The sequence below is a fragment of the Triplophysa dalaica genome, chromosome 22 (assembly GCF_015846415.1).
Source record: "Triplophysa dalaica isolate WHDGS20190420 chromosome 22, ASM1584641v1, whole genome shotgun sequence".
NCBI classification, from domain to species: domain Eukaryota; kingdom Metazoa; phylum Chordata; class Actinopteri; order Cypriniformes; family Nemacheilidae; genus Triplophysa; species Triplophysa dalaica.
The window spans coordinates 7,401,557-7,425,785 of NC_079563.1; the positions used below are offsets into that span (position 1 = coordinate 7,401,557).

General features: G+C 37.9%; 3 protein-coding genes across 5 annotated transcripts; 2 read left to right on the forward strand and 1 right to left on the reverse strand.

Moving 5' to 3' along the window:
- The first annotated feature begins 2,413 nt into the window (after positions 1 to 2,413).
- On the forward strand, positions 2,414 to 11,510 carry mat2aa (methionine adenosyltransferase II, alpha a). 2 transcript variants are annotated; one of them, XM_056737149.1, is made up of 9 exons: positions 2,414 to 2,651; positions 4,391 to 4,468; positions 4,555 to 4,677; positions 4,869 to 4,981; positions 5,074 to 5,217; positions 5,617 to 5,835; positions 5,916 to 6,098; positions 9,180 to 9,313; positions 9,471 to 11,510. In XM_056737149.1, exons 1-9 carry the CDS (start codon positions 2,561 to 2,563, stop codon positions 9,571 to 9,573), a joined length of 1,188 nt encoding a protein of 395 aa, XP_056593127.1. In that variant the 5' UTR covers positions 2,414 to 2,560; the 3' UTR covers positions 9,574 to 11,510. The 2 variants fall into 2 exon arrangements, with proteins under 2 accessions (XP_056593127.1, XP_056593128.1); XM_056737150.1 differs by lacking the exon at positions 9,471 to 11,510 and having other exon boundaries at positions 9,180 to 9,317.
- Positions 11,511 to 12,707: 1,197 nt separating this feature from the next.
- On the reverse strand, positions 12,708 to 18,429 carry sftpba (surfactant protein Ba). Of its 2 annotated transcripts, none has more exons than XM_056736846.1 (12): positions 18,320 to 18,429; positions 17,853 to 17,893; positions 17,271 to 17,345; positions 16,292 to 16,414; positions 16,023 to 16,136; positions 15,866 to 15,946; positions 15,001 to 15,184; positions 14,753 to 14,895; positions 14,593 to 14,673; positions 14,181 to 14,291; positions 13,673 to 13,734; positions 12,708 to 13,488 (listed from the first exon to the last, which is right to left on the reverse strand). In XM_056736846.1, exons 1-11 carry the CDS (start codon positions 18,363 to 18,365, stop codon positions 13,702 to 13,704), a joined length of 1,032 nt encoding a protein of 343 aa, XP_056592824.1. In that variant the 5' UTR covers positions 18,366 to 18,429; the 3' UTR covers positions 12,708 to 13,488; positions 13,673 to 13,701. The 2 variants fall into 2 exon arrangements, with proteins under 2 accessions (XP_056592824.1, XP_056592822.1); XM_056736844.1 differs by having other exon boundaries at positions 14,995 to 15,184.
- Positions 18,430 to 20,535: 2,106 nt separating this feature from the next.
- timmdc1 (translocase of inner mitochondrial membrane domain containing 1) lies at positions 20,536 to 23,836 on the forward strand. The gene is made up of 8 exons (XM_056737279.1): positions 20,536 to 20,570; positions 20,893 to 21,135; positions 21,292 to 21,457; positions 22,433 to 22,521; positions 22,956 to 23,023; positions 23,221 to 23,299; positions 23,413 to 23,523; positions 23,606 to 23,836. Exons 1-8 carry the CDS (start codon positions 20,557 to 20,559, stop codon positions 23,745 to 23,747), a joined length of 912 nt encoding a protein of 303 aa, XP_056593257.1. The 5' UTR covers positions 20,536 to 20,556; the 3' UTR covers positions 23,748 to 23,836.
- The last annotated feature ends 393 nt before the right edge of the window (positions 23,837 to 24,229 follow it).

Genomic DNA, 24,229 nt, shown 5'->3' on the forward strand with positions numbered 1-24,229 from the left:
TCCCATTTGCAACAAGATTTTGTAAAAAATATTCAAGATTCAATACATGCATTGATTTGCCATCTAAAAGAAAAACACCATGCTGCATTCCTCTGAAAAAACGGTTACAGGGCGTAAATGCGCTTTAATCTGTTTTTTGTTTGTCATTTTGTTCACATAGGACAGTAGAGAGCAGAGAGCAGAACAGCGATGAGACAGGGATGAGATAGTAGAATATCCAGATTACGATAATGATAATTACCAGTCAATACTGCATAAAGATCTACATTTGCTAAGAACTTGCTTTTTCTCAAAATAAAATAAAAACATACTTAACGCTATGATATTTTTTATGAAGTGCACTGTATACCAGCTGTAGTAACTATAGTGAGAGCTTCTTACTGTTACAGTACTCTCTAACAGTTTGTTATTGTGCCAAACCATGCGGTTATCTTTGTTTTTATGTTCCATTGAATGACTTTGCATTTTGATTGGAGGAGCTGAGACACACCTGTGAACTGCTGCCAAACTGCATAAAGAATAGTTTGCAATCCGTGCTTGTCTTAATATTGGTACTGAGATCAGTGTTATATAATAGACTTCATCATTATATACTGTCCTTACAGATTATGAAAGAGAGGTCAATGTTTAGGAAATAAGCGTTCATGGCTGATTTAAAAAGACAGTTTACCCAAACATAAAAAATCTGTCATGTCGTTCAAAAACCTGTATATGATATTTAGAGAAATAATAAATGGGGTCCAACGTTGTTTAATCACCGACGTTCTTCAAAATATCTTCTTTTGTGTCCTGCAGATGAAAGAAGGTCATACAGGTTTGGAGTGACATGAGTGTGAGTAACTGATGAAATCATTTTTATTTTTGGGTGAACCTTTTAAAACTGCTATAGCTGTCCACATATATTGCAAAAAAATTCTCAGGACCAAGACTGTTATTCTTGTGCAACAAAACAGGCCAACTTACCATAAAAAGGAAGCAATGTGTTGCAAATAGACAATTTGGCCTGTAAAAGATATACTAAATGGTATTATGTCTAATTCTTCCTTACATTTTTAAATGGTCACAAAATGCTTAAGTTTTTTTATTTAAAAAATATGTTTTGAGCTTTCATTGGGGTATTATTTATAAATTATATGTCCTGCAAAAAAAGGGAATATAAAGGCGATTATAGTTTTTGTATGAAAACTATATTTGAGTTGTTATGCAAAAATATCGTCTGATGAAATTGTAATGTGTTCCGTTAAAAAGAAGTAAAACAAGCATTTTACTTGTTCGCTGGGACTTCAGTACTTCAGAGGGTAGATGTAGGCGACATAGTTTATTTTGGACTCAGTGACACTCTAAAGCCCCCCATCTATTACACCTCCTGGCACTCTGAGAAATTGCTCCCTGCAGATTAGACGGGATAACAGAGACACGAAGCAGCTTGCGAAAGAACATAATGTTTTGTGAGTAAATTGGCAGATTATCATCATATTTAATGGACATGCACAGATATTGTTTATCCACTGATAATGTCAGGTTTGTTTCTGTTCTTCGTGTAAACCTTTGATTTATGTATTGTTGGCCTACAGGCAACCTCATGACCGGAAACACACAAGTTTGTTTCGCATTAGTTAACATCTCATTGTTTTACACAAAACTGCCCAACAAATGTACTTACATCTTAGTTATGGACATGTTTATTATATTTGTAAAGACATTTTGTACACGCGGGCACACACAAAGAGAAAATGGTTATAGGCTTCGTGGCTCTGCCTAGTGCCCACAATATTCAGTCATTGTGATACTACAATTACTGCCTTGCTCAACCAGTCCAAAGAGCAACTTTCGAGAATGACGGATGTTTCTCATATAGGTTGTACATCGGCAAAGGACAAAGTCCAACTGAACTATTGTACATGTGTTCTCGACTGTGAGACTGGATTACATCATCTTTTCACTAAATGTATATATTGTATGTCTGTAAGCAGGCAGATATTGAAGCTTTATCACTCACAAAACATAAAAAAATGAAATGTTAAGAATCTACTGATACAACAGTGCTCCACTATGTATTGTGAGAGCCCAACATAAAATGTAATGGTAATGAATACAAATATTTATAAACAATACATACGGAAACAAAAAGGTAAATATAAAAGTAAAGACAATTTGTTTATTAACAAATACCGTTGTTTATATGTGCTTCTGTAACGTATTCCTATGAAAATCAATGCGAAATGTCAAAACATACAGATTCGAGAAGGATACTTTAACTTATTTAAGTAGGAACATGATGTATGGTCCTCTTTTGTCTGCGCACTTGGGTTTGGGGCCTAAAGCCGCTTCTGATTGGCTGACGGAAGATGGACGGGGGCGCGCCCGAGTGACGTTTCAGTTTGGACCGAAGTGGGAGGGATATAAACTTCCTCACCGGCAACCGTGAGCATTTGAGGTCAAGTCAACAACACCGCGCATCACCAGAAACACCGCTTAGACCGGCGTCTGCAAGACAGAGAGACTGAACACCGAATCAACCTGAGAGAAAGATTCAGACCAGCGCATTAATAAATCCAACATGAACGGTCAAATGAACGGTTTTCATAACTCCCTGATCGACGAAGACTGCTTTTTGTTCACGTCGGAGTCTGTCGGCGAAGGACACCCCGGTATGTATCCTCACATTTATTTAAAATACATTTTTATGCTCGCAAGGTCGAGCTGCAGATAAAAACAGTCAACACGGTCACGCGGCGTTACAGCTAGCACGTGCTAATAACATTCAGCTACATGTTTAAACGTCGGGACCTTAAACGTGTAGATTTGATATGTAATAAAACAATCATATTTACATTAAGTGCGTTTTCTTATTGTCACATAACTGTTACGCTAAAATTATAAATGTGGGATGTACGTTACGTCTGCTCGGCCACGCGCAGCGCGCTGTGTCACATTTCACATAAGGCCCGAAGCTAATCGTATAAACGTTTATAGGGCATACTCCACACTTTTTCTCGTCGTATTTAGGCTAAAAAGGTACAAATATGGTATGTTCAGAAGATTGGTTGTTAATTATGGTCTGTCCCCTTTCTTGGTGGGTGCGCGTTTGCGGAGGCCATGTTATCGGCGGGCTCGCGGAACATGTGTTCGGTGTGCAATGCGGACTCGCTGCGTTGTTCTGCCGGCTGGCTCGGTTGCGTCTGTTTAACAGGCCATGTGCGTGACTGTATTATTATGAGTTATTTCACCCATCAAAGATAGTGATTGAGGTTATCCCTGAATAAAAACAACCTGCGGCTATTTTGACTGATAAAATTAGTCTTGATAAGATTGTTTGCGTGCGAGGACTCGAGATTTTTTTTTGGTGCATTTTCGACGCATTTTCGTGTATTTCTACGAAGGCTGCATGCGACGTTTGGAAATGGCTATTTTATTTAGCTTTTCTCTTCACGTACTTTGACACCCCTGCACGTGGTTTGTAGTTTCCCTTCTCTCTCAACCGCCCGCGAATATTGCGTCAGCTTGAAACGCACAGCGCGAGCGCGCCGTTGCGTTACGACGTTCGACAGAGCTCATTACATAAAGTTGCGGTAACGTTAGGACAATAGAAACACTTCGGGCACCGCAACGGGACATGACGTCATGCCCAGTGGTTCTCTTTCTTGTTTAAAAAATATATGTATATACCGGATGGTAACACGATGAGACCGTAATGTACCTTACTATCCATTCCACATCCTATCTTCAGCACTGGCAATCACACATCTTGGGACATTATTATTTTATAAACACAAAAGCAGATTAATCTTTATTTTGTCAATTTAATCTTTCTATGCATATGAGATTGCAAGCTTGTGAAAACAACAAGAAATATATTTATTGACATGTATAGTTTAGATCATCCACAGACTTTGATACCCCTACACGTTGTCGCTCAAGTGCCCCTGGTCATTGCATCAGCGCACCTTTAAATGAGCTCAGCGCAGGTCTAAGTACAGCAGTGATGTTGTGGGGGAGGGCTCACCGTCCCACTGCAGCTGATAAGCTTGGCTTACCTCTTTCCTAAATATAGACCGCTGCACAGGGGCTGCGTGGAGTTCTACAGTGACGCATATGTGCTTCACCTGTTGCATGGCAATAATCGGAAATATGAAACTCGAGCATGACTTTCTTAGTGCAACTTTTGTGTTTTGGTTCGAGGAATAGATGACTTGATAAATAAGCGCCTAAATTTGTCTCGTACATTTATAATCGCAATTATAGTAGTTTACAAGGGCCAAACCTAGTTCTAGTCATGCTTTACCCGGAGGCAGTGCGACCGATAGATCATTATTGTTAATTAATGTCTTGTTCTTCCTGATGCGTGTAACAAATTGTAGATTAATTGGATCGTTTGCTCTCTTTTCAGATAAGATTTGTGACCAGATCAGTGATGCCGTATTGGACGCCCACCTCAAACAGGATCCTGACGCCAAAGTAGCATGTGGTGAGTGTCGAATTTTGCTTTCTTGCACCTTTAGTTTTTCGCATCCTGAACCCATATCAATTTCGCTTGCACATTTTTCCTCGCAGAGACTGTTGCCAAGACTGGAATGATCTTATTGGCTGGTGAGATCACCTCCCATGCTTCAGTCGACTATCAGAAGGTTGTCAGGGATACCATCAAGCACATTGGCTACGATGACTCTTCCAAAGGTACAGTCAATAGTTTGGCTTTTTCATTACAAGTTTAATACATGCATATGGTTTAAAGTACATACTTGGAAACAAATGTGAAGTGTAATACGCTGTTGCTTTGGATAAAAGAGTCTGCCAAATGTATGACTGTTAAGTAATCTTGGTAAATATCTAAATCAGGATATAATTGTTTGTCTACTGCATGTTAGGGTTTGACTACAAGACCTGCAATGTTCTTGTGGCTCTGGAGCAGCAGTCACCTGATATTGCCCAGGGGGTTCACCTTGACCGCAATGAGGAAGATGTTGGAGCCGGAGACCAGGTATGAAATGTTTCGTGTCTGGATTTGTTGCACAAGTAATAGGGTTGGCAGAAAAAGAGAAGTTCTTACTGGACCGATTTAAATCTTCTCAGGGCCTGATGTTTGGTTATGCTACTGATGAGACTGAAGAGTGCATGCCGCTTACCATCGTCCTGGCACACAAGCTGAATGCCAAAATGGCGGAGCTCCGCCGCAATGGCACCCTGCCTTGGCTGCGACCTGACTCAAAGACCCAGGTGAGGAGGCACTCTGGATTAAAGGAACACTTCATGGCCACCATTGACTACCATCTTAGGAAAAATGGCTTTATCCATTTCTTTCTTCTGTTGAACCTCAATGAAGATATTTTGAAGAGGGTTGTAAAGTAAACCGTTCTGGGACACTTTTGACTACCGTTGTTATTTTTCCTACCATGGTACTCAATGGTGACCATGAACTGTTAAGTTATAAGCATTCTTCCAAATATCTTTCTGTGTTCAGAACAAATACATTTATATAGATTTGGAAATACTTAAGGGTGGATAAATTACACTTATTTATATTTTTGTCACAGTAACATGTCATTTTAACATTACAGCTAAAGTTGAACCTTGTAGCTGAAGGTAAGATGTAAATAACAAGACTGTCTTCTCTAGGTGACCGTCCAGTACAGGCAGGACCGTGGAGCCATGCTCCCCGTCCGCGTGCACACCATCGTAGTGTCTGTTCAGCACGATGATGTGGTTTGTCTGGATGAGATGCGCGATGCCCTGAAGGAAAAGGTGGTGAAAGCTGTGGTGCCGAGTGTCTACTTGGATGACGATACCATCTATCACCTGCAGCCCAGTGGACGCTTTGTCATCGGAGGCCCACAGGTTTAAACCTTTCTTTATTCTTAATTTCAGGTTGTATGTAACCGGTCAATAAAGGCATTTAACAAAGTTTCTTATTTTAGGGAGATGCAGGGTTGACTGGCCGTAAGATCATCGTGGACACCTATGGTGGTTGGGGTGCGCATGGAGGCGGGGCGTTCTCTGGAAAGGATTACACCAAAGTCGATCGCTCTGCTGCTTATGCTGCCCGTTGGGTGGCCAAGTCTCTGGTCAAGGCTGGACTGTGCAAACGCGTGCTGGTCCAGGTAAGATCTTTATCAGATATCTGACTAGGAAGTCATTTGTGCCAGAAGCTGTAGCCAATTTATTAATAATAATAATAATAATAATGCATTTGTTTAATGGCACCTTTCAAAACACCCAAGGTCACCTCACAAACGGGGTAAGAATAAAATTTAAGTACAAATGCTGGACATGACAAAACCCACAACAAACACTTTCATATTATGAAAAAGCTTTGTTTAAAAGAGGGAATATGCTGTCGGTCAATTTGCAATCGAATTTCTCCGTGCATTCGCAATCAAGTCAAAAAGGTTGGGCTTTCGGGGAACCGTTGCGCCCCACCTGCAGTACCTCTGCCCCCCTGGTCGAGAAGCAATGATCTAAGGCAGGGCTATCCAATTGGTGGCCCGCGGGCCGAATCCAGCCCTCAATGTTATTTGTTCTGGCCCTTCAAGTAGCATAGTGTGAAAGAATCTCTAGAATAAATTCAGTTGGGAACTGACCCTACAGTTATCAAGTGACGCGCGCCTGTACCATTTATCGCGAGCTGCAACAGGACTGAGCAGTAGTCACGTGATGTAAGGCGAGTGGTGTGACTCATAAGCAGTCTCTCCTGTGAGACGAGGTGAACAGGACGATGATGGATGTTTACTATTATTAGTTTCATTTCTTATATTTTGCTAGCACAAATAGGACCACCATTTCAAAAGTACACAGCCAAGAGTGGAGAATAGTGCGTCGGAGAACCTCACCTGTGTAGGTTAATGTTGTTTCACTCACTAAATGTTCCTTTTTTGTTATGCAGTTTCAAAATACAACAAATGAACATGTCTGAATGTAGGAAAAATCTTTGGATGTCGTATGGGGCAAAAATAAAAAAATACAGCATACACGGCCCTTTCATTAAATCATGGATTTCTGGCATTAAACAGATTTTGCTGCATAGCGCGAAATGGCACAGAATCTCGCAAATTTATTGTTAGATTCTATTATTTTTATTTTTCTCTGTATCGTTCAACGTATCTACTGCAGGGTTTTTTATATAATTGTATATGCCTTTGTCCGCATGAAAAAAATATTTCATTATACAAATATATTGCTATTGAATAGTGAAGGATGAAAATGCAGAAAATTTAAAACAGAATTTGGGAAGAACTCGAACAGATTTCTTGTTTTTGTGGTGTCATCCCTCATATTGCAAGCCATATCTCTCCAGCCCCTCATTTGAGATGCTTTTCATGAACTGGACCCATGACAAACTAATTAAGTAGCCCTGATCTGAGGGAAAGGAGTTCCATAGGTGGGGGCTGCATGGCTAAAAGATCTAGCACCCATGATAGTAAGTCGAATCTGAGGTACCAAAAGAGAAATAGAAGATGAAGATCTGAGAGCACGTGAAAGGGTGTAAACATGAAGATGTTCAGGAAGATATTGGGGTGCAAGATAATAAAGTGCCTTGTAAGTAGGTAACAGAATCTTAAATTCGACTCGATGCTTACTTTAGCCATCCTCAATAGACGGACCACGGGCTGGATCTGGACCTTTTGCTTTGGTCCATCCAGACCGCAAGACAGCCAAACAAACCATTTAAAAATGTGACCATTTAAGTTCTAAACAACATAGAATCACATCACATGCGCTCTCAGGAACATTTATTATTGATCTTTTGCCACTATGCGCTCGAATATCTTTATCTATCGCCAAGCTTCTCTCCCACCAAAGACGTAATAGTACCAGCATTGGGGATATTTTATGAACCATGACGTTTGTCACCTTGTGATAACCCAGGCTAAAGACTCATAAACTAATTAATTATTAGATAACAAGCATCGAACATGACTTTCAAGCATTAATTTTAAGATGTCAATCTTTAAAATGGCATTATACAATCAATCGTTATATATTTTCACAGAATATTCTTTCTGGTTGAGTATTTTGGGTAGGAAACAGTTAAGACTTGCTGGGTTTTCATAAGCGGTTAACATTTTGTAATGAACAAGGTTCTAATTGACGAATTATTTAAAGATAGTAGTAGTTCTGGTGTGAATGGCATGGAAAGGCTAATTTAGTAAGTGACTTTGTTTTCTGGTTATTATGAGAGCATTTTAATTGTTAAATGTTGTCAGTAGCTTTTTATTTACCAATATTAATTATCTGACCTGATAATTTGTGTATGTCAAAATATAAAACAAACTGCCTGATAAAATATCATATCTAATATATCTGCAGTCCACGTGATATTAATTTGAGTTACAAAGATAAGCGTGCTGTTCATGATAACACCAAAGCATTTAATCTGTGAGGAAGGATGGATTGCATTATTGTCAATGTGCAGGCAAAAATTATTAGATTTAGACATAACGGATCTAGTACCAACGAGTTGTGCCTCAGTTTTGTTGCCATTTAATTTCAAGAAATTAGCTGAAAGCCAATCTTTAATTTAGGAGGTAGGTGAAGATGGGTGTAGTTCACACAACAGTGAAAATTAATTCCTTTAAATTGATTAAACACCTTGATTAAATTTTATCAACCCCTTTTCTTTGTATGATAAAACTGTTTAATTTCTAATTGCAAAACTAAACTGCAATTTTTAAACAAATTAATAGAGCATGTTTCTTTAATATAAACATAATACTGTCAGTGCTTTTCTTGGACTTTTTGCATTTAAGAAATATCAGCAAGTCCATGGTTTGCAGTGAACGATAGCGGCCCCTGCTGTTCAATAAAATACCAAAACTATCCAAGCATGATAAAAATTCACTTGTGTATGCTGTAGAAAGGAGGACCCAGATGTAGTTGAACCGCACCAGTAGCTCAATTGTCGTTTCTCTGACACGGGGATCAACTAAGACTAAGGAACCGGTTATTAACTGGCATGCAAATCGGTAACATTAACCGCACAAAAATCAACACGCAGATCATCCAGTGTGCAAACCAGCTGAATCAGCACCGTATACAAATCAAAGTGTCTCTCTTAAAACAATTTAAAATGGTTCATAAGCGCATAAAAAAGTGCTAAAGAGTTTAAAATTCTCTCCCTTAGCCACGGCAGCTGATAGTGCCAGCGTTCACCCGGAAGTCATTCAATTTGTTTGTTCCCCCAGGTGTCCTACGCCATTGGAGTGGCCCACCCCTTGTCCATCTCTATCTTTCACTACGGGACCTCCCAGAGAAGCGAGAAGGAGATGCTGGAAATCGTGAAAAAGAACTTTGACCTCCGCCCTGGTGTCATTGTCAGGTAAAAAGTGTACTCTTATGAGGCGGCCTGTAGCTGTCTTAGTAACTGTGAGAGACACATTGCCATTTCCCGTTAGACAGGTTGATTGAGTTTGACAGAACGTCATGTTTCATGCACTGCAATGGTCTCACTCACTTTGTCTCCTGTATGATTCCAGAGAGCTGGACCTGAAGAAGCCCATCTATCAGCGCACCGCAGCCTATGGCCACTTTGGCCGTGAGTCCTTCCCCTGGGAAGTTCCCAAAAAGCTTAAATACTAAATCTGTAACCCCCCTTCCTTTCCTGGGAAGCAGGTGTGCATTACAGAGAAACCTGCTTAAACCCACGGAAGGGGGGAGATGTACCACAATCCCTCGATCCTAACCTCACACCCATTCCCAAAGGTAAATGTCCTCTCCTTTCCTTTCGACATTCTCCCTGTACGACCCCGTTTCTTTCGCTGTTTTGTTTAAGAAAGATCAGTGGATGGTGGCTCACATGGATTTTGTTTGCATTTTTTTTCTTTTGTTATATATGCCCCTCTTCCCCCACCTTTCTTCTGCCCTTCCTTCCTTACCTAACTTGCTTGGAAATCAAGTGATGGCACAAATAAGGGTCAGAGGTTGTTCTGTGATGCTATGCATTACTGGCTGTAGCACTAACTATAATCCCGCAGCGTTGTTTAACCGACGAAACCAACCGACGCTTACCATTTTCCAGGTTGACCACTTAAACAATGTCCAAACTACAGCGAATGGGATCAACACGTCTCGTGAAATGTAGGCTGAATGTCAGAATTTCGGTTGGCATTAACACACAGTCATAGTTACACGCTGGAGGGATTGGATTGAGAAATTTTAAGAGACTTTTACATTTAAAATGTGTACTGTCACGACGGTCACGTCCTGGTCTCGGCGGGCCACGTTTGTTTTTCTGACGTGTTACAGAGAAGTCAGAAGCTGCTAACAATCATCGTGGTTCCGCGGGACTTGCGACGTAACCGTTCCCCGCCCCCTAAACTACTATTTGTTCAATGGTGATTCCACATAAAACCTTTTGGTAGCTGTTATGTGATGTTCTACTAGACCAGGGTGGAGGCAAAGCACTCCCCTATGTGCACGGCGACAGCGGGCGTAGCTACAGAGAAGCCCTGCTCCCTCGCATGCACAGAGGGGCTGCCTCCACCTCCAGCTCCATACTTGAAAAACTAAACCTAGTATTTGCTCAGCAATTGTCTTGAGCCCTGGTGTCTGTACAGAAAAGCCTGGGACCCTCAAGGTGACTGCCTTTATGTTTTGTACATGAAAGGAACTGTTTTTAAGGAAAACACATCTTATTTTTTCGTTTGCTTGTCCCATGTGCCGCCCGTGTGGCATCCCTTGGCGTCCTACAGAAAGCTTTGGGCTCTTGCCACAGGGCAGCTCTGGTAGGTGTGACCATTGTCAATTTTTTTTACACGAGAGCGAAGGCAGGTAGACGAGACCGACTATCCGAGCTTACACACACGTTTTACGTTGATGACCCACAACGCTCCCGCAGAAAGAAGCGAGTCTGGCCGGTGTTGTACAGAGAAACCGGCTTCGTTTACATGCTCTCTCTGTCGGGGCGCTTTGGGCCGCAGTCTCTTTTTATATCTCATCTGTTTTTATTTCCTATGGGTTTTTTAAAATCAAGAGATTGGTGAATCAGACTGGTTACTGAAAGAGAAGTGCCTTTTTTCGATTTTATTTCTTCCTCAGTCACTCCTCTCTCTGTTCTTGCCTTTCCCCCTTTTGGTTCACTTGCTCCCTCTGAGTATCCTGTCGTGACGCTTGTGAATCCAAAGCAAACTGCTGAATTCCCTTCCTTTCAATGACCCATGATACTTCTGTCCCTTATAACGGTAACTGAATAAAATTCTGCCCCTAAGACTGAAGTTTCATTGTATTTCGCATTTTTGTTGACTTACTTTCATTTTTGTTATGTGTAGCTATACATGGCATGTTTGTGAAGTTATATTGGGTGTCAAGTCCTATGCTTGTAGCAGCCAAAAAGGCCTAAATACTTGATCACTGTTCACATATCTAGACCACTTTGTAAGATCTAAACACTGGTGCAGAAGCAGCTCCTGTTTCTGTTGTTCTCGCACACACTGTTATCTATAACCAAATAGGTTTACAAACTATACAAATGTTTATGTTGTGGGTTTTAAAAAAACATAAATGGGATGTTCTGTTTAGTTTCAGAGTTGTCTGTAGGTCATTTTCTTATTTTAATTAATGCACTGCACAAATAAATGTGTTGGTTAAAAAAGACTTAAAATATAAACTTCCCTAGTTTATCCAACTTAAAAGTATTAGTAAACTTAATGAAATTGATGCCATCTCGTGTTGACTAATATTTTTAAGTTGAATTAACTCAATTTACAGCAGCCATGCAGGTAACCAAGTTGAACCAGTGTATTCCTTTGCTAGTCTTTTTAATAAATGTCTACCTGGCAAGCAATACATCCTGCAGAGTTATGTAATACATCCTCTTTAAATGGATAAAGGAAGTATTATCCTTGATCCGAAGGTGTGGGAATCCTCATGGGATCTTATACAGTGAGACACTAAGGCTTTTGAGAAGACTTCATGCTTTACATCCTTGAAAAATATTTTCGGGTCATTAGGCAAAAGTCAAAGTGTCTGTAATTCCTTTGATAGTTGGTGTTATGCATCATAAGACTTTGACATTCTCTGAAGGCCACTGGAGGACAATATGACTGCAGAGAAGGAAAATTAAAATCATTCTCTTATAGATTTTTCAGCTTGCCTAAGTGAGTACGAGTGTTTCTGTTGCAGTGGGAAATTACAAAGCCTCATTTATGATTCATGACAGAATGTGCCATTTCCCATCTAGTGTTAACCAACGATTAATGTTATGTAAGCGTACACCTAACTTTAAATATTAGGACATGTGATGGGTGCGACTGAACAGTTACAAAAGTAATGTCTTCTGTGAGTTTTCGCAGGGTTTAAGAGAGAATATGAGTGAACACCAGAGTGTAGTTCCTAATATAAACCCCATGGACATTTTTCAAAGGTTAGCAGCTGTGAAGTCATCATTCCAGTTTTGTGTCCTGTGGTTATGAACAGGAAGGTTCAGGTGAGGTAATATTGTTTTAAAGAGTGATTTCTTGTTAAAGGCAAAATTCCACAGCTAAGTAAATGATAAATCATAAAAATGTTAACCTTGCAATTTGGTGGTCGGAGGCCATGTCACATAAGTCAGTTATTATATAGCAAACTTTGAATGTTTTAAATAGTTTACATTTAATATCAGCTGTGAAGAAATGTGGTCAAATAAAAAACATTCATAGAGGAAATGCTGGTTTGTAAACTAAACCAGATTTGCACACCTCAATATATGTTTGGACATAAACAAAAGACAAGAACCAAGTCCAAATATTTATTTCAATGGATCAAAACCAAACCATGTCACCATTACAATGTGTTGAGGGCTGTTATCAAATTCAGTATTTTATGTGTCACATACAAGTGAAATGCTTTATCTGGACATCTTACGCGTATGTCTCTAAAGTTACATAAAAATACCAAAAAGAAAATATTTTTTCAATATGCAAAATAATTTGAATTTGGGGCTTCAGATACTCTTAAGGGGTCAAGAGTATGTAACCATTCAACTATTAAATTTTTTTGGGAAAAATGGGTCTATAGTATTGAACATCATGGGCTAAACATCTAATAGTACTAATACCATAGTGAAATTTATTGTAATAAGACATGGTAAATATGAGTAGAATAAACTTCCACAAATAAAAACAAGTGTGTTTAAAGATGTACATTTACAGTGATCTGTTTATCCCACCTTCTGAATAATGATCTGTGTCTAAACTAACCTCTTCGCAAACATTGATTGACTGATAATATGTTGTGGGATCAATAATGCAGTTTCAACAACAGCTACACTTTTTTTGTAAAAATGTTAACCGCACATGAAGCATGTTTTTTATAAAGTTCTATTTTGTTTTATATGCTAAAGATATAATCCAAGCCTCAAACCATTTTTTTCAACCAGAAAAGCAAATAAAACGAAAAACAAGGAAAGCAGAAAAAACTGTAGCATCGGTTCAGCACCAAAGCCTTTAAATGTTTATAGTTGATAACCAGGTTGCTTTTAAAACATCACATTTGATAGAAAGCCTTCACCTTTGACTGAAAAACAACAAAACATTTTGTTCAACACTCAAAAACGTTAATATTGAACACAAAACTTCACCCATATAGATATTGATAAATCACATTTATATACATGAATGTATTTGGGTTATTCTAAAAAGGCAACTATATCTTTACATAGTAAGACATTGTGTATTGATTAACATTTGTAAAAATCTACCTTTGGTATAGACGGCTGAAGTGGAATTATCACCACACATTCTTCTGACAGAAGGAAACTGCCTGTAACAGTTAAACAAACAAGCATTTCATATAAAAATCAATACAAATATTCTTGCTCACAATTTGATAATGTCTTTTCAGATCTCCAAAAAGTATACAGAATGACTTCCGCTGTACAATTTCAATAAGCAGGTGAACTTCATGACTGTTTTGTTAGAAATTTACAAAAATGTTTATGAGCGGTTATAAACTTCACACCAATCGTCAAGAGCACGTAACATTGTTGTATTTTGTCTGATATGACCCTTATAATTTGTAAACCTCGACGGGTCACATCCCCTGTTCATTTGAATCGTGTCAAACAATGCATTTTGTGTTTTGGGGGCACATGAGGAAAGCGTCACTTGGGATTGAAATGAGTGTGAGTAAATGAGAGAATTTAAAGTTTTGGGGGAAATTCTACTTTATAAAGAATATGTATAATATGATGTAATAGGATCACTGACCCCACAATTTAAAGCGGTCTGCAGGTCCTTGCAGCGGAAGTTTACGCCAAGGGTGCAGGGGTCGGCCTCACGGACGGGCTCACGGTCTTCAGTGACACACAGATTTACTTTCTAAAACATGCAGAAAAACAAAACAATACTTGATTTACTGAAATGTTTATTTTTGGGTGAACTTTTCACTTTGATTACACAACATGGCCCTCTGCTGGAAGAATATACTATTGCATCAAGAAAAATGACATCATGTTGTAAACAACACAAAGGTAGAGATTGCCAGTGCCAGCATCACTATTATCAGTATTAATAATGATCATAACAGTGTTAAACCAAGGTGACCGAATAGAAGTGTAGTTTATGTATGTAAGCAGATTTATGATTTTTATTCCACAGGTGTCTTAAGTAGCATTTTTACCTTACATGCGCCCAAGGCTTCCTCTTCTTTTCCCAGATATGTGAAGAGCTGCTTTCCGTAACGCTGTGTGTAGGTCTTGCACTACATATGTAGAAATCATACATACAAATAGTGTTTAATTGTGAACCAATTAATTTACATCAGCGGGTTCACTTCTCACCTTTGGCATGGCATTGGGGTGCATCTGACACATAGAGTAGAGGAAGGAGGCAGTCTGAATCTCAGTGGCATTCGAGCCCAGATACATACGAGTCAAAACCGCCAGAGTAAGACAAGTTTCACAGTCTGAACGCACAGTGTCACCTAATAAAAAGACAGGAAAAACACGATTATGTCTTCAGGAATTTGAACAACATTGGTCATAATTCATAAACAGGCAAGATTATGATTGATCGATTGAACCTAAACCTATGACGGGCCCTTCTTGCATTCCACAAAGATGAAGAAGTGTGCATATGAAGTTAGGAGCGGTCTTGTTCAATAGCATGTCGATCAACAGTTTGACATATTTTTCAACCATCTTATTGCACTGGGACTGAACCATAGCTGGAAGCTCGCTGCACAGACGCTCAAACAGGGCTGTAATGGCACTCTGTATGGAACAAAAACACTTAGAATCAAGATTTTCACAAAAAATGGAATTCCACACTTCAACCGTGTATTTGGTGGTATTCAGCAGAGTAACGTACTGATCCCATATTATGAAATAGGCCAATGAATCGAGGCACAGTATGCAATGCCATTTTTAGTAAGCATTCAACACCTATATGATCTGCTACATTTGTACTCTACAAAGTGCAGTATACAACAAAACACACTGAAATAAAATCCAATTTGCTTTGCCTTTCATTCCTAGTATAGTGAATATTGTATCATATATCATGTATAATATTATGGATCATTATTTAAAGGGAAAGTTCACCCAAGAATGAAAATTCCGTATTTATTCACTCTCATGTCATTTCAAACCTGTATGACATTTTTCTGCAAAACTCAAAAGATATTTTGAAGAACGTTGCAACAACATTGACTTCCATTGTATGAACACAAAACCACGGAGACATTTCTCAAAATATCTTCCTTTTTTGTATTTTTGCATGGAACTATTTCTTCACAAATTGTCAAATTTTATGAAAAATTTAACCTTTGTTTAAATGAAATACTACTTTCTGTTCACTTTAAAAAGTAGGCCTAGACATTATATAGTGTACACTACACAGTTCAGTGTTCAATTTTAAACATGGTTTGTGTGTAATGTGAATGTGAATTTCACCTCAGTCATATCTTTGGGAAACAGATTCTCAAGTGTGCTCACGGTGTATGTGCATAAAGAACACTGAATAGACGCTCCGTGCTGTTAAGAGAGAAGAAAAACCTTATCAACTGCAGAACTCCCAAAAAATCAAACAGTTACTTCCTCTAAATATTACCTTCATAGTTGGCATTGTTACAGTTTTAGAAATGTGATTGAGGAGCAGATCTCTCATCTCACCGCCGGCACGACCTTCACAGAGTCCGAGGGTTTTACAGATTTGATCTGGTTTCTGCACACGTTAGATGATGCGTTAGTAAAAATCCTATAGACTATTTCCTACAGACTCAAGTGGACTGAATATTTCTTTGAAGAATATGTGTAAAAGTAAAAACACATAATATACACATGGTCATATATAAAAAAATCCTGATTTCATTTACTTACCATACAGCTGGTAAGAAAGCCGATGGCGATAGGAATGATTTTTTCCACTTGCGTATGGCAGATTTCAATGGCTTGTGCAGGCATCTTGTCACAAACATCATCAAGTATATCAATTATTCTGTCCTGAAAAAGGTAGACGGGTAAACTTTATCTCAATTTTCTCTTATATAGGATCTTGGCTGATATTGAAAAACAAATGTCACTGCATTATATACGCAAATATTGCTAAAATAATGTGTAGACTAAATGCAATGCAAGTTGCTTTGTATAAAAGTATCTTCCAAATGCACAGATGAAAATGAACAAGGTAGTTCAACTATTAGGTATAATTTTGTTGAGTTCATAAATTCGTATTGCGTATTGAACATAATCTAACAGCAATGCATATTGTATATAAAGCACTTTGTAAGTAAGGTGCATGGTGTCTATTCCAGAATAAAGGACAGATGTTTAAAGAGAAGTCAACATCTGACCATAGAGGGTTTCAAAGGTGATATGATCAGGCCTCAATGAGGAACAAATTCATCAGATTATTTTTAACTTTGAATGAGAGGAAATCACACATGAAAAGTTCAAATACAAATTTAGTACAACTTCCTCAATTCTTTGAAATGTAATTTCTTTTTACAGCATACCGAATATCTGCAAACCTGAGATAAAAGAATGTGTAAACATCTTCCCCAAAAGCATTAAAATCTGCTGTAAATGAACCGTATGGTGATTTGATTTTTGGGGATTGGTTTGACTCTCAAAAATAAAAGTGCTTCACGATGCCATAAGAAATATTTTTGGGTAAATGGTCCCATAAAGAACCTGTAACATTCAGAGAACCTTTCAGTTTCCTTTGTAGTAGAAAAATGTTCAACTGTTTAGCACCTTTATATTTAAGAGTGAAAAAACAACAATCTCTTCTATTTGTTTGTCCTAGACAAAAATAAACCCCTGTTCTTTATTCATTATATGTCTGCATGTGTGTTACCTGGAATTCTTTATCGGAAAGCAGGTCCATCAAAGCTTCAAAAATCTGTGTGCAGTCCTGACATATGTTTCCATTCTACAGAATGTCACAAAATCAAACAATCAAATATTTTGAAGGGAATGTAATTTATTTCTTATCAATAGTTTCATCAGCTCTAAAAATATTGACAAGACGGCTGTGAAAGAAACGAGAACTGAGAACTGTGGTACTTTTAAAAGTGTCACTGGTGTATTTCAGGTGCAGTGTGTGAAGGACTTTGAGGATATGAAAGTAACTTCTATTTTTCTCCGATTTTTCAACTGCCTCTGTGTTATAGACACCAAGATGTGACATGTTTCACTGAATTGTACATTTGTGGATGTCTGTAAGTAAAGTGCAGGAATTTATGAAGGTTAAGCATTACAATTGACTATAGCCTGGGTTTGAGTTAATGATTTAAAAAAAGACCAAATCTAGACTAAGGTGAACTGGATCATGGGTGTTCACAATAGACAGGAGGAAGTCGGCTTTTGTTTAATGTGTGAGCATGTGTTGAAATCAACGAAAATAAAATGTCAAACATTGAACATTCCAAAGACTCACCGCAATCTCCTCTGCATCCATCTGGACATTCCTCATACTGACTGTATCAACAGAGCGATTTTAATATGAATGAACTTTTCTTGAACTGTACAAGAAACCTCAGTTTCAAAATGCAAACTTTCTGTTTTTTTACGCACATTATCTCACAACATTGACAGAATGCTTGGGAAAAATTTAAATGTAATGAAATGTTAGATTTTTCATGGTTTTTCGCATTGCACATATTTACTTCAAAATAAATAAAATTAATTTAATTATCGATATTACAATTATTGAGTAATATTTAGTAATGTGAATATTTGGAAGAGTGAAAGATTAATACTAGGAATTTACCTGTGCGTATATTTTTAAAACAATGTCTTGTCACACAATTTTTTTTAAACACAGCAGTTAACATTATCAGATTCAGATAATAATATCAGAACTTTGTTATTACTAATATTATAATCATGATCATAGCATTTTACCTGAACCCAGAAGGGCGATGAAGATAAGGATAAGTTTGCCAGTCATGTCTTCAGTCACTTGAGAACCAAGAAAAAACAAGATTGAAATAGCAATGTTCTCAAACTTGTCCCTCAACGAGGAACTACAGCCCTTTATATATCTGCATATGACGCCCCTAAAGCAACCCAACTGTGATAAGCTAAGAAAAAAAACATTGCTTCACAGATTTGATGAATACCAGGTAACGCCAATATTTGTGCTCTTTCTAGACAAACTATTACTACTAATATTGCACAAACTTCAAACATCTGGTGAATAATATAATGGCAAAATACAGATAAATATTAAAATTGACACACTAGTCATATCGATTGCACAGACTTGGGGTCAGGGTGTGACTCTATATGGTGACTTTATATACATACATGAATATTAATATGTGACCCTGGATCACAAAACCAGTCTTAGGTAGCACGGGAACATTTTTAGTAGACAAAAATACATTGTATGGGTCAAAATTATAGATTTTTCTTTTATGCCAAAAATCATAAGGATATTAAGTAAAGATCATGTTCCATAAAGATATTTAGTATGTTTCCTACCTTAAATATATATAAACTTTGTTTATGTCCTGCCACAGTACCCCTGATTAACAACTTCAAAGCCAATTTTCACAATATTGAGATTTTTTTGCACTCTCAGTTTTAAACGGTTGTATCTCAGCCAGATATTGTCCTATTCTACCAACTCATACATCAATAGAAATCTCATTTATTCTTTCATATTATGTAAAAATCTCAGTTTCGAAAAATTGACCCATAAGACTGGTTTTGTTGTCCAGGGTCACATATACTGCAAAAATACTTTTTAAACTCTTTGTGTAGTTTAAACGTTCAATCTGCAACCCTTACCAAAGCGGTTATTTGGTTTTATTAATATGTACAATTCACAATTTGTCACAATGTGTATATGTAAATGTAGCCTATAGGGTAGATGAATGCATGTATGCATTTATACATTTTTGTTTACCATTTACCAAACTTGGTTTATTCTGCATGATGAAATGTCAATGGGCCTCATTCATGAAACATTCGCAAATATATGAGTAAATTCCCTGTAATTTGCGCGTAAAACAGACCTTCCTCCGGATTCACAAATACTTCACAAAAGTCAATTTCGTCGTTAAATGTGTGTATGTCAATGAATTCAAATCACTCGTAAACAGGGCGCGCATGCACGCGCATTCACAATTAGCATAATCCCCGCCCTTAGAAATAGAGCTACGCAAATTACGTAGACTATCTATAAATGCTGGAATCCTCTGGACTTTATTATCTGGTTTGATCACATTTTATTGAATAAATGCATAATAATCTAATAGGTTTTATTGATTACAAAAAGCAATTGAATTCTGTCACCTTAGCGTTTAAACCAGCTAAAATATGAACACCTGTTGCTTTACTTAAAATGACCAGCTGGTGGCGCTTGAGGACGCTTTGGAGGCACTGCGCGTTATTCCGGAGATGCGTTGGTTGCTCTGATATCTGATTTGACGGCTGTGTTAAAAGGACACTGACAAGCTCTGCGTTTTACTCAAAGTTATAAAGTCAAACATTATTAAAGACCGGTCAAAAGAACGCGTGAAGCATCATTATGATTCATAGTGTGTCGATCTGTCTAAAAGTATGCAAAACGTGCGGTTTTATGCACTATTTACACGTGGTATGGAGAAGGTGTACAATTCTTTCGTACCAACTAACGTTTTGAAAATACGAACATTTTCATGAATCCGAAAATTTACGTCAAAATGACTTTACGAACGATTTACACCAAAAATCGTTCTGCTCGTGTTTCATGAATGAGGCACAATGTCTTTATAATAATGTCATTCATGTTTCAAACACTTCCAGTACAAACTTTTGTACTCGCCATTGTAATAAAAAACCCCTATTGGACTTCTTTTGATCCGTTCCGGGCGATTTGTGTGTTCATTCATTCAACAGTCTACTTTTTTTTTAAAAAAATTATTAAAAAATTCTAACAAACTCATATATAATATTTTAGTATTCTCCATATTATTGCACTTATTCTCCATATTATCCAATAGACAGCTCGATGTGTGGTACTGTATTTTACTGTAGGCTGATGGATTGTGTAAATGCCTCATTGAAGTTTGGTCCTCCACCACTAGATGGCGCAACCGAACCATCGTGTTCGGAAGCGAACATTCTGACATTGTAAAGCCGTTGAAGGAGGAATGAATGAAAGCAGGTTAGTCTTGTGTGATTTGAACTATGTACTCTAAACGTTTCTTACAAATCTCCTAAATACAAGCTCTGTACTCACATGGCGACAATAGACTTACTCTCAAGAATTGTTTAACGATGACATGAATCTAGTTAACGTTACTGTTAAAAAGTATAACGTTAGATGACAAAGTTTACTTGCTCGCTTCGTTAGCTTTCATTCGTCTTTTAATGTAGCATTGCTTTCAAAGCACGACTGTGACCACAGTCACACTTTTAAGGCTTTAAAGCATGCATGTTAAACATCTGATACATCTGGGTTATTGTTTCTCTTATTGATTTGACAGGCTGTTGATGGGTCCTGCAGGGAGGCAGGGAATGTCACCCACATGTGGGAGGACAGATGCAGAGGAGGTCATGGGCTCACATCCTGGACTACTCCGTAGTTTTTTTAGATTCCCTATTCCTCATGTGCATGCAGCTGAGAGCCCCTCCACACAGACCAACATCATCTCTTTACCGCAACACATAGACAAACCAGAGTTCCCAGATACAGGATGGGACCGTCTTAAAGATGTTTTCTACAGGCGGTGAGTCTCATTTATATATGTAGGCAGCCCATTAAAACTGTGTTGTTTGATGTGTGATGGATGTACGGTTTAATCCACATTAATGTGAAACCCATGGGTCTGAAAAATGGAGCAATATTTGTTTTTTGAAATGTGAACATGTTCTTCTCTGCACAGTGAAGGTCAGATGTATTCAGAGGAGATGAGGAATATAGTGAAGAGTGGCATTGGTGCAGCCTTTGTGGGGATGATCTATGGAGGCCTACCTGGAGCCAGACAAGCCCGTGAGAGATTTATCCAAGTCAGCCAGGCTGAAATTTACCAGAACAGATTGGATGCAGTGGTAAGATGTGGCAGGAGTCATGTTTTATTTATGCGCACTGTTGGGTATCGTAAAGATTTAAATGCAAAGATATACTTATCAATACTGTTATCGATACTACGCTCTATAATTAAATGCAAAAAGACATGGTGTGAAAAGATGTTAAACATTTTAAGTTTCTGTATTACCGGTGAGCTTTAGAACTGCAGTTTACAAATGCGTCTTAGCAAACAGAAAATGCCACATTTCAAAACGTGTGTGTGTTCCTTAGCATGCCACTTATGGCACTAAGCATATGCATAGGAGCACATCATAATGTATTTCAACATATTTACTTTACATCACTGTGGTAATTTGGCTGGCAGACCGTAATTCTTTTTTTCTTTCTGGTTTAAGGTCTACATCAATTAAAGTACTATTTCCTGAGCAAGTCATATTTTTTTAATAATATGTACTATTTTTTATAATTTTACTAGCACATTTACGTCAATTTACTCAAGTAAATTCTCCGTGGCCGAATAATTAAAAACAATGATATAACTTTTATTTTGACGGGTTGCCGCAAAGATGGTTTTGTGTCCATACAATGGAAGTCAATAGGGGTATTGTTTGGTAATCTTGAAAATATTTTCTGTTGTGTTCTGGGAAGAAAGAAGGTCTGACAGGTAATACAGGAATATAAACATAGAATGTTGATGTAGAATTCTAATATTGGTGTCTCTGCTTCCTTGAACATTCTGTTTTAGCAGCAGTGCACCTTTATTCCTCAAAAAGTCAATAAACCAAACATAAATTAAATTATTATTGTGTTTTTAACACTAACTGCTATATCGCAAAAAACAGGATACAATAAAAAATGTAAGAAAATGTCATCTTGGGGGAGCCATCCTTTCAACACGTATAGCTCGCTGTGGACATTTTTGTCTTGTACAGTTGATATATGATGAACCCAATGATGTTTTGACATACAGTATTGTGTGTGTTTTATGTCCCAAGCGCTCTGCACATAATGCAGCGGTTCGTGGTTTTGTGCGCTTCGGCTGGAGGTGGAGCTGGAGAGTAGCAGCTTTTGTAACTTTGTTCAAGTGAGTTAAAATGTATACACTTTTAAATAGAGAAAAAGCTGTCTCGATCATTATTTGAACAGATAAATGTTGTCATTTCCTCTTGCCTTTTTGTTGTTGTTGTTATTCTTCAATCATGTGTTTTTATAGAACTTTAAACCTTTAAGTGATCGTTTACCCAAAAATGTTAATTCTATCATCATTTACTCACCCTCTTGTCATTTCAAACGTTTATGATTTTCTTCCGCAGAACACAATAGAAGATAATTTCCCATTCACTTCTTTTGTATGGACAAAATGGGTGCTGGTTGACGACATATTTCAAAATACCTTCTTTTGTGTTCTGCGAAAGAAAGAAACGCAAACGGGTTTGAAATGATAAGAGGGTCTGTCAATAAGGATAGAATCTTCTTTTTTTGGGTGATGTATCACGTTAAGACTTTATCTCCCAACAGCACTGTCAGTACTGGGCTAATGGTGTACAGAGACAAAAATGCTTTGAGCCATTTCGCTGCAGCTGGTGGTAAGTTGATCATTGTAAAAATGTTATTACTTTAAACCAATTTAAGTTCAAAAGGTAAAAGTGCTATAATGTGTAAACCAGCAGTGCCTTGAGTGAGCTTATAAAATACACTTAACCAGACGATCAAATTCCTTCATTTTAATACTTAATTAGTTCAATTATGAACGGAGACTTGAAATCCATGTGTTTGTGGTTAGCCATCACAGGAGGAATTTTTCGGATGAATCTGGGATTAAGAGGACTGGTGTCCGGTACCATCATAGGAGCTGGACTGGGGTTAGTAGAACAGAAAGTTTAAACTAAAACATACAGCTCTATCCTGTTGTTTAAAAGCAGCATCGTGTGATATTGTTTAATGTAACCTTGACTGACACGTGATGCTGTCGCAGGTTGCCAGCTGGACTCTTCATCATTGGTCTGCAGAAGCTCGGGGGCGAGACCTTGTGTGACAAAAGACGTCGAGAAAGGAGGGAGTTACATGAGCTGAGAGTCGCTGAATGGTTCGTTCTCCCAGAATAACTAAATGTATGAACGGTTTGCTCATTCCTTGAACAAGTAACCGAGCTGATGTTTCCATTACAGGGCCGCTCGACTCAATCTTACAGACGACTTCATTGGAGAAATGAGCGGGCAACATCAGCAGACTGAAACTGACCTGAAGCGAATAGATGAGCTGCTAAATCAACCTAGAAATGAAAAAGAAGTAAAGGATGCTGAAAGTTAATGACATCACAGATTTGAGAATAGGGGAGTGGGGTATTTAAGCCTAAATGACAAACATGTAAATAAAAACTCTTTGTTGGACTTTTTTTACTGTGATCTGTTTTCTTAAATTAAAATCATTCCTGCAATGGGCCTGTATTGTGCAAAGCACAAACTGGTGGATTTAATAGGAGCTTGTACATAATCTAAAGCATTGCTTAAGATGCTTTACATTTACATATCAGTTTGGATAAAAGCATTTTCTAAAATAATGCACAGATGCACAATTGGATTAGATTTTGACAAATAGGTAATCGAAAAGTTTGGTGTATTTTAAAGTGCAATGGGTCTCATTCATGAAACAGGAGCAGAACAATTTTTTTGTGTAAATCTTTGGATTCATGAAACTGTTTGTAATTTCAAAATGTTTCCCAACATTTTTCCTTGGGCCCCCCACGTACATATATGACAATCGGAGCCCCCTCCAACCCTCATATGTGTGTG

Coding starts and splice junctions, on each gene's coding strand:
- mat2aa (XM_056737149.1), top strand. CDS start 2,561: ATGAACGGTCAAATGAACGGTTTTCATAACTCCCTGATCGACGAAGAC. Junction 4,982..5,073: donor ATGTTGGAGCCGGAGACCAG/GTATGAAATGTT, acceptor AAATCTTCTCAG/GGCCTGATGTTTGGTTATGC. Junction 5,836..5,915: donor TTGTCATCGGAGGCCCACAG/GTTTAAACCTTT, acceptor TTCTTATTTTAG/GGAGATGCAGGGTTGACTGG.
- sftpba (XM_056736844.1), bottom strand. CDS start 18,365: ATGACTGGCAAACTTATCCTTATCTTCATCGCCCTTCTGGGTTCAG. Junction 16,137..16,291: donor GCTTTCTTACCAGCTGTATG/GTAAGTAAATGA, acceptor TAACGTGTGCAG/AAACCAGATCAAATCTGTAA. Junction 14,292..14,592: donor AAGCCTTGGGCGCATGTAAG/GTAAAAATGCTA, acceptor TGCATGTTTTAG/AAAGTAAATCTGTGTGTCAC.
- timmdc1 (XM_056737279.1), top strand. Junction 22,522..22,955: donor GCTTTTGTAACTTTGTTCAA/GTGAGTTAAAAT, acceptor ATCTCCCAACAG/CACTGTCAGTACTGGGCTAA. Junction 23,024..23,220: donor CCATTTCGCTGCAGCTGGTG/GTAAGTTGATCA, acceptor GTTTGTGGTTAG/CCATCACAGGAGGAATTTTT.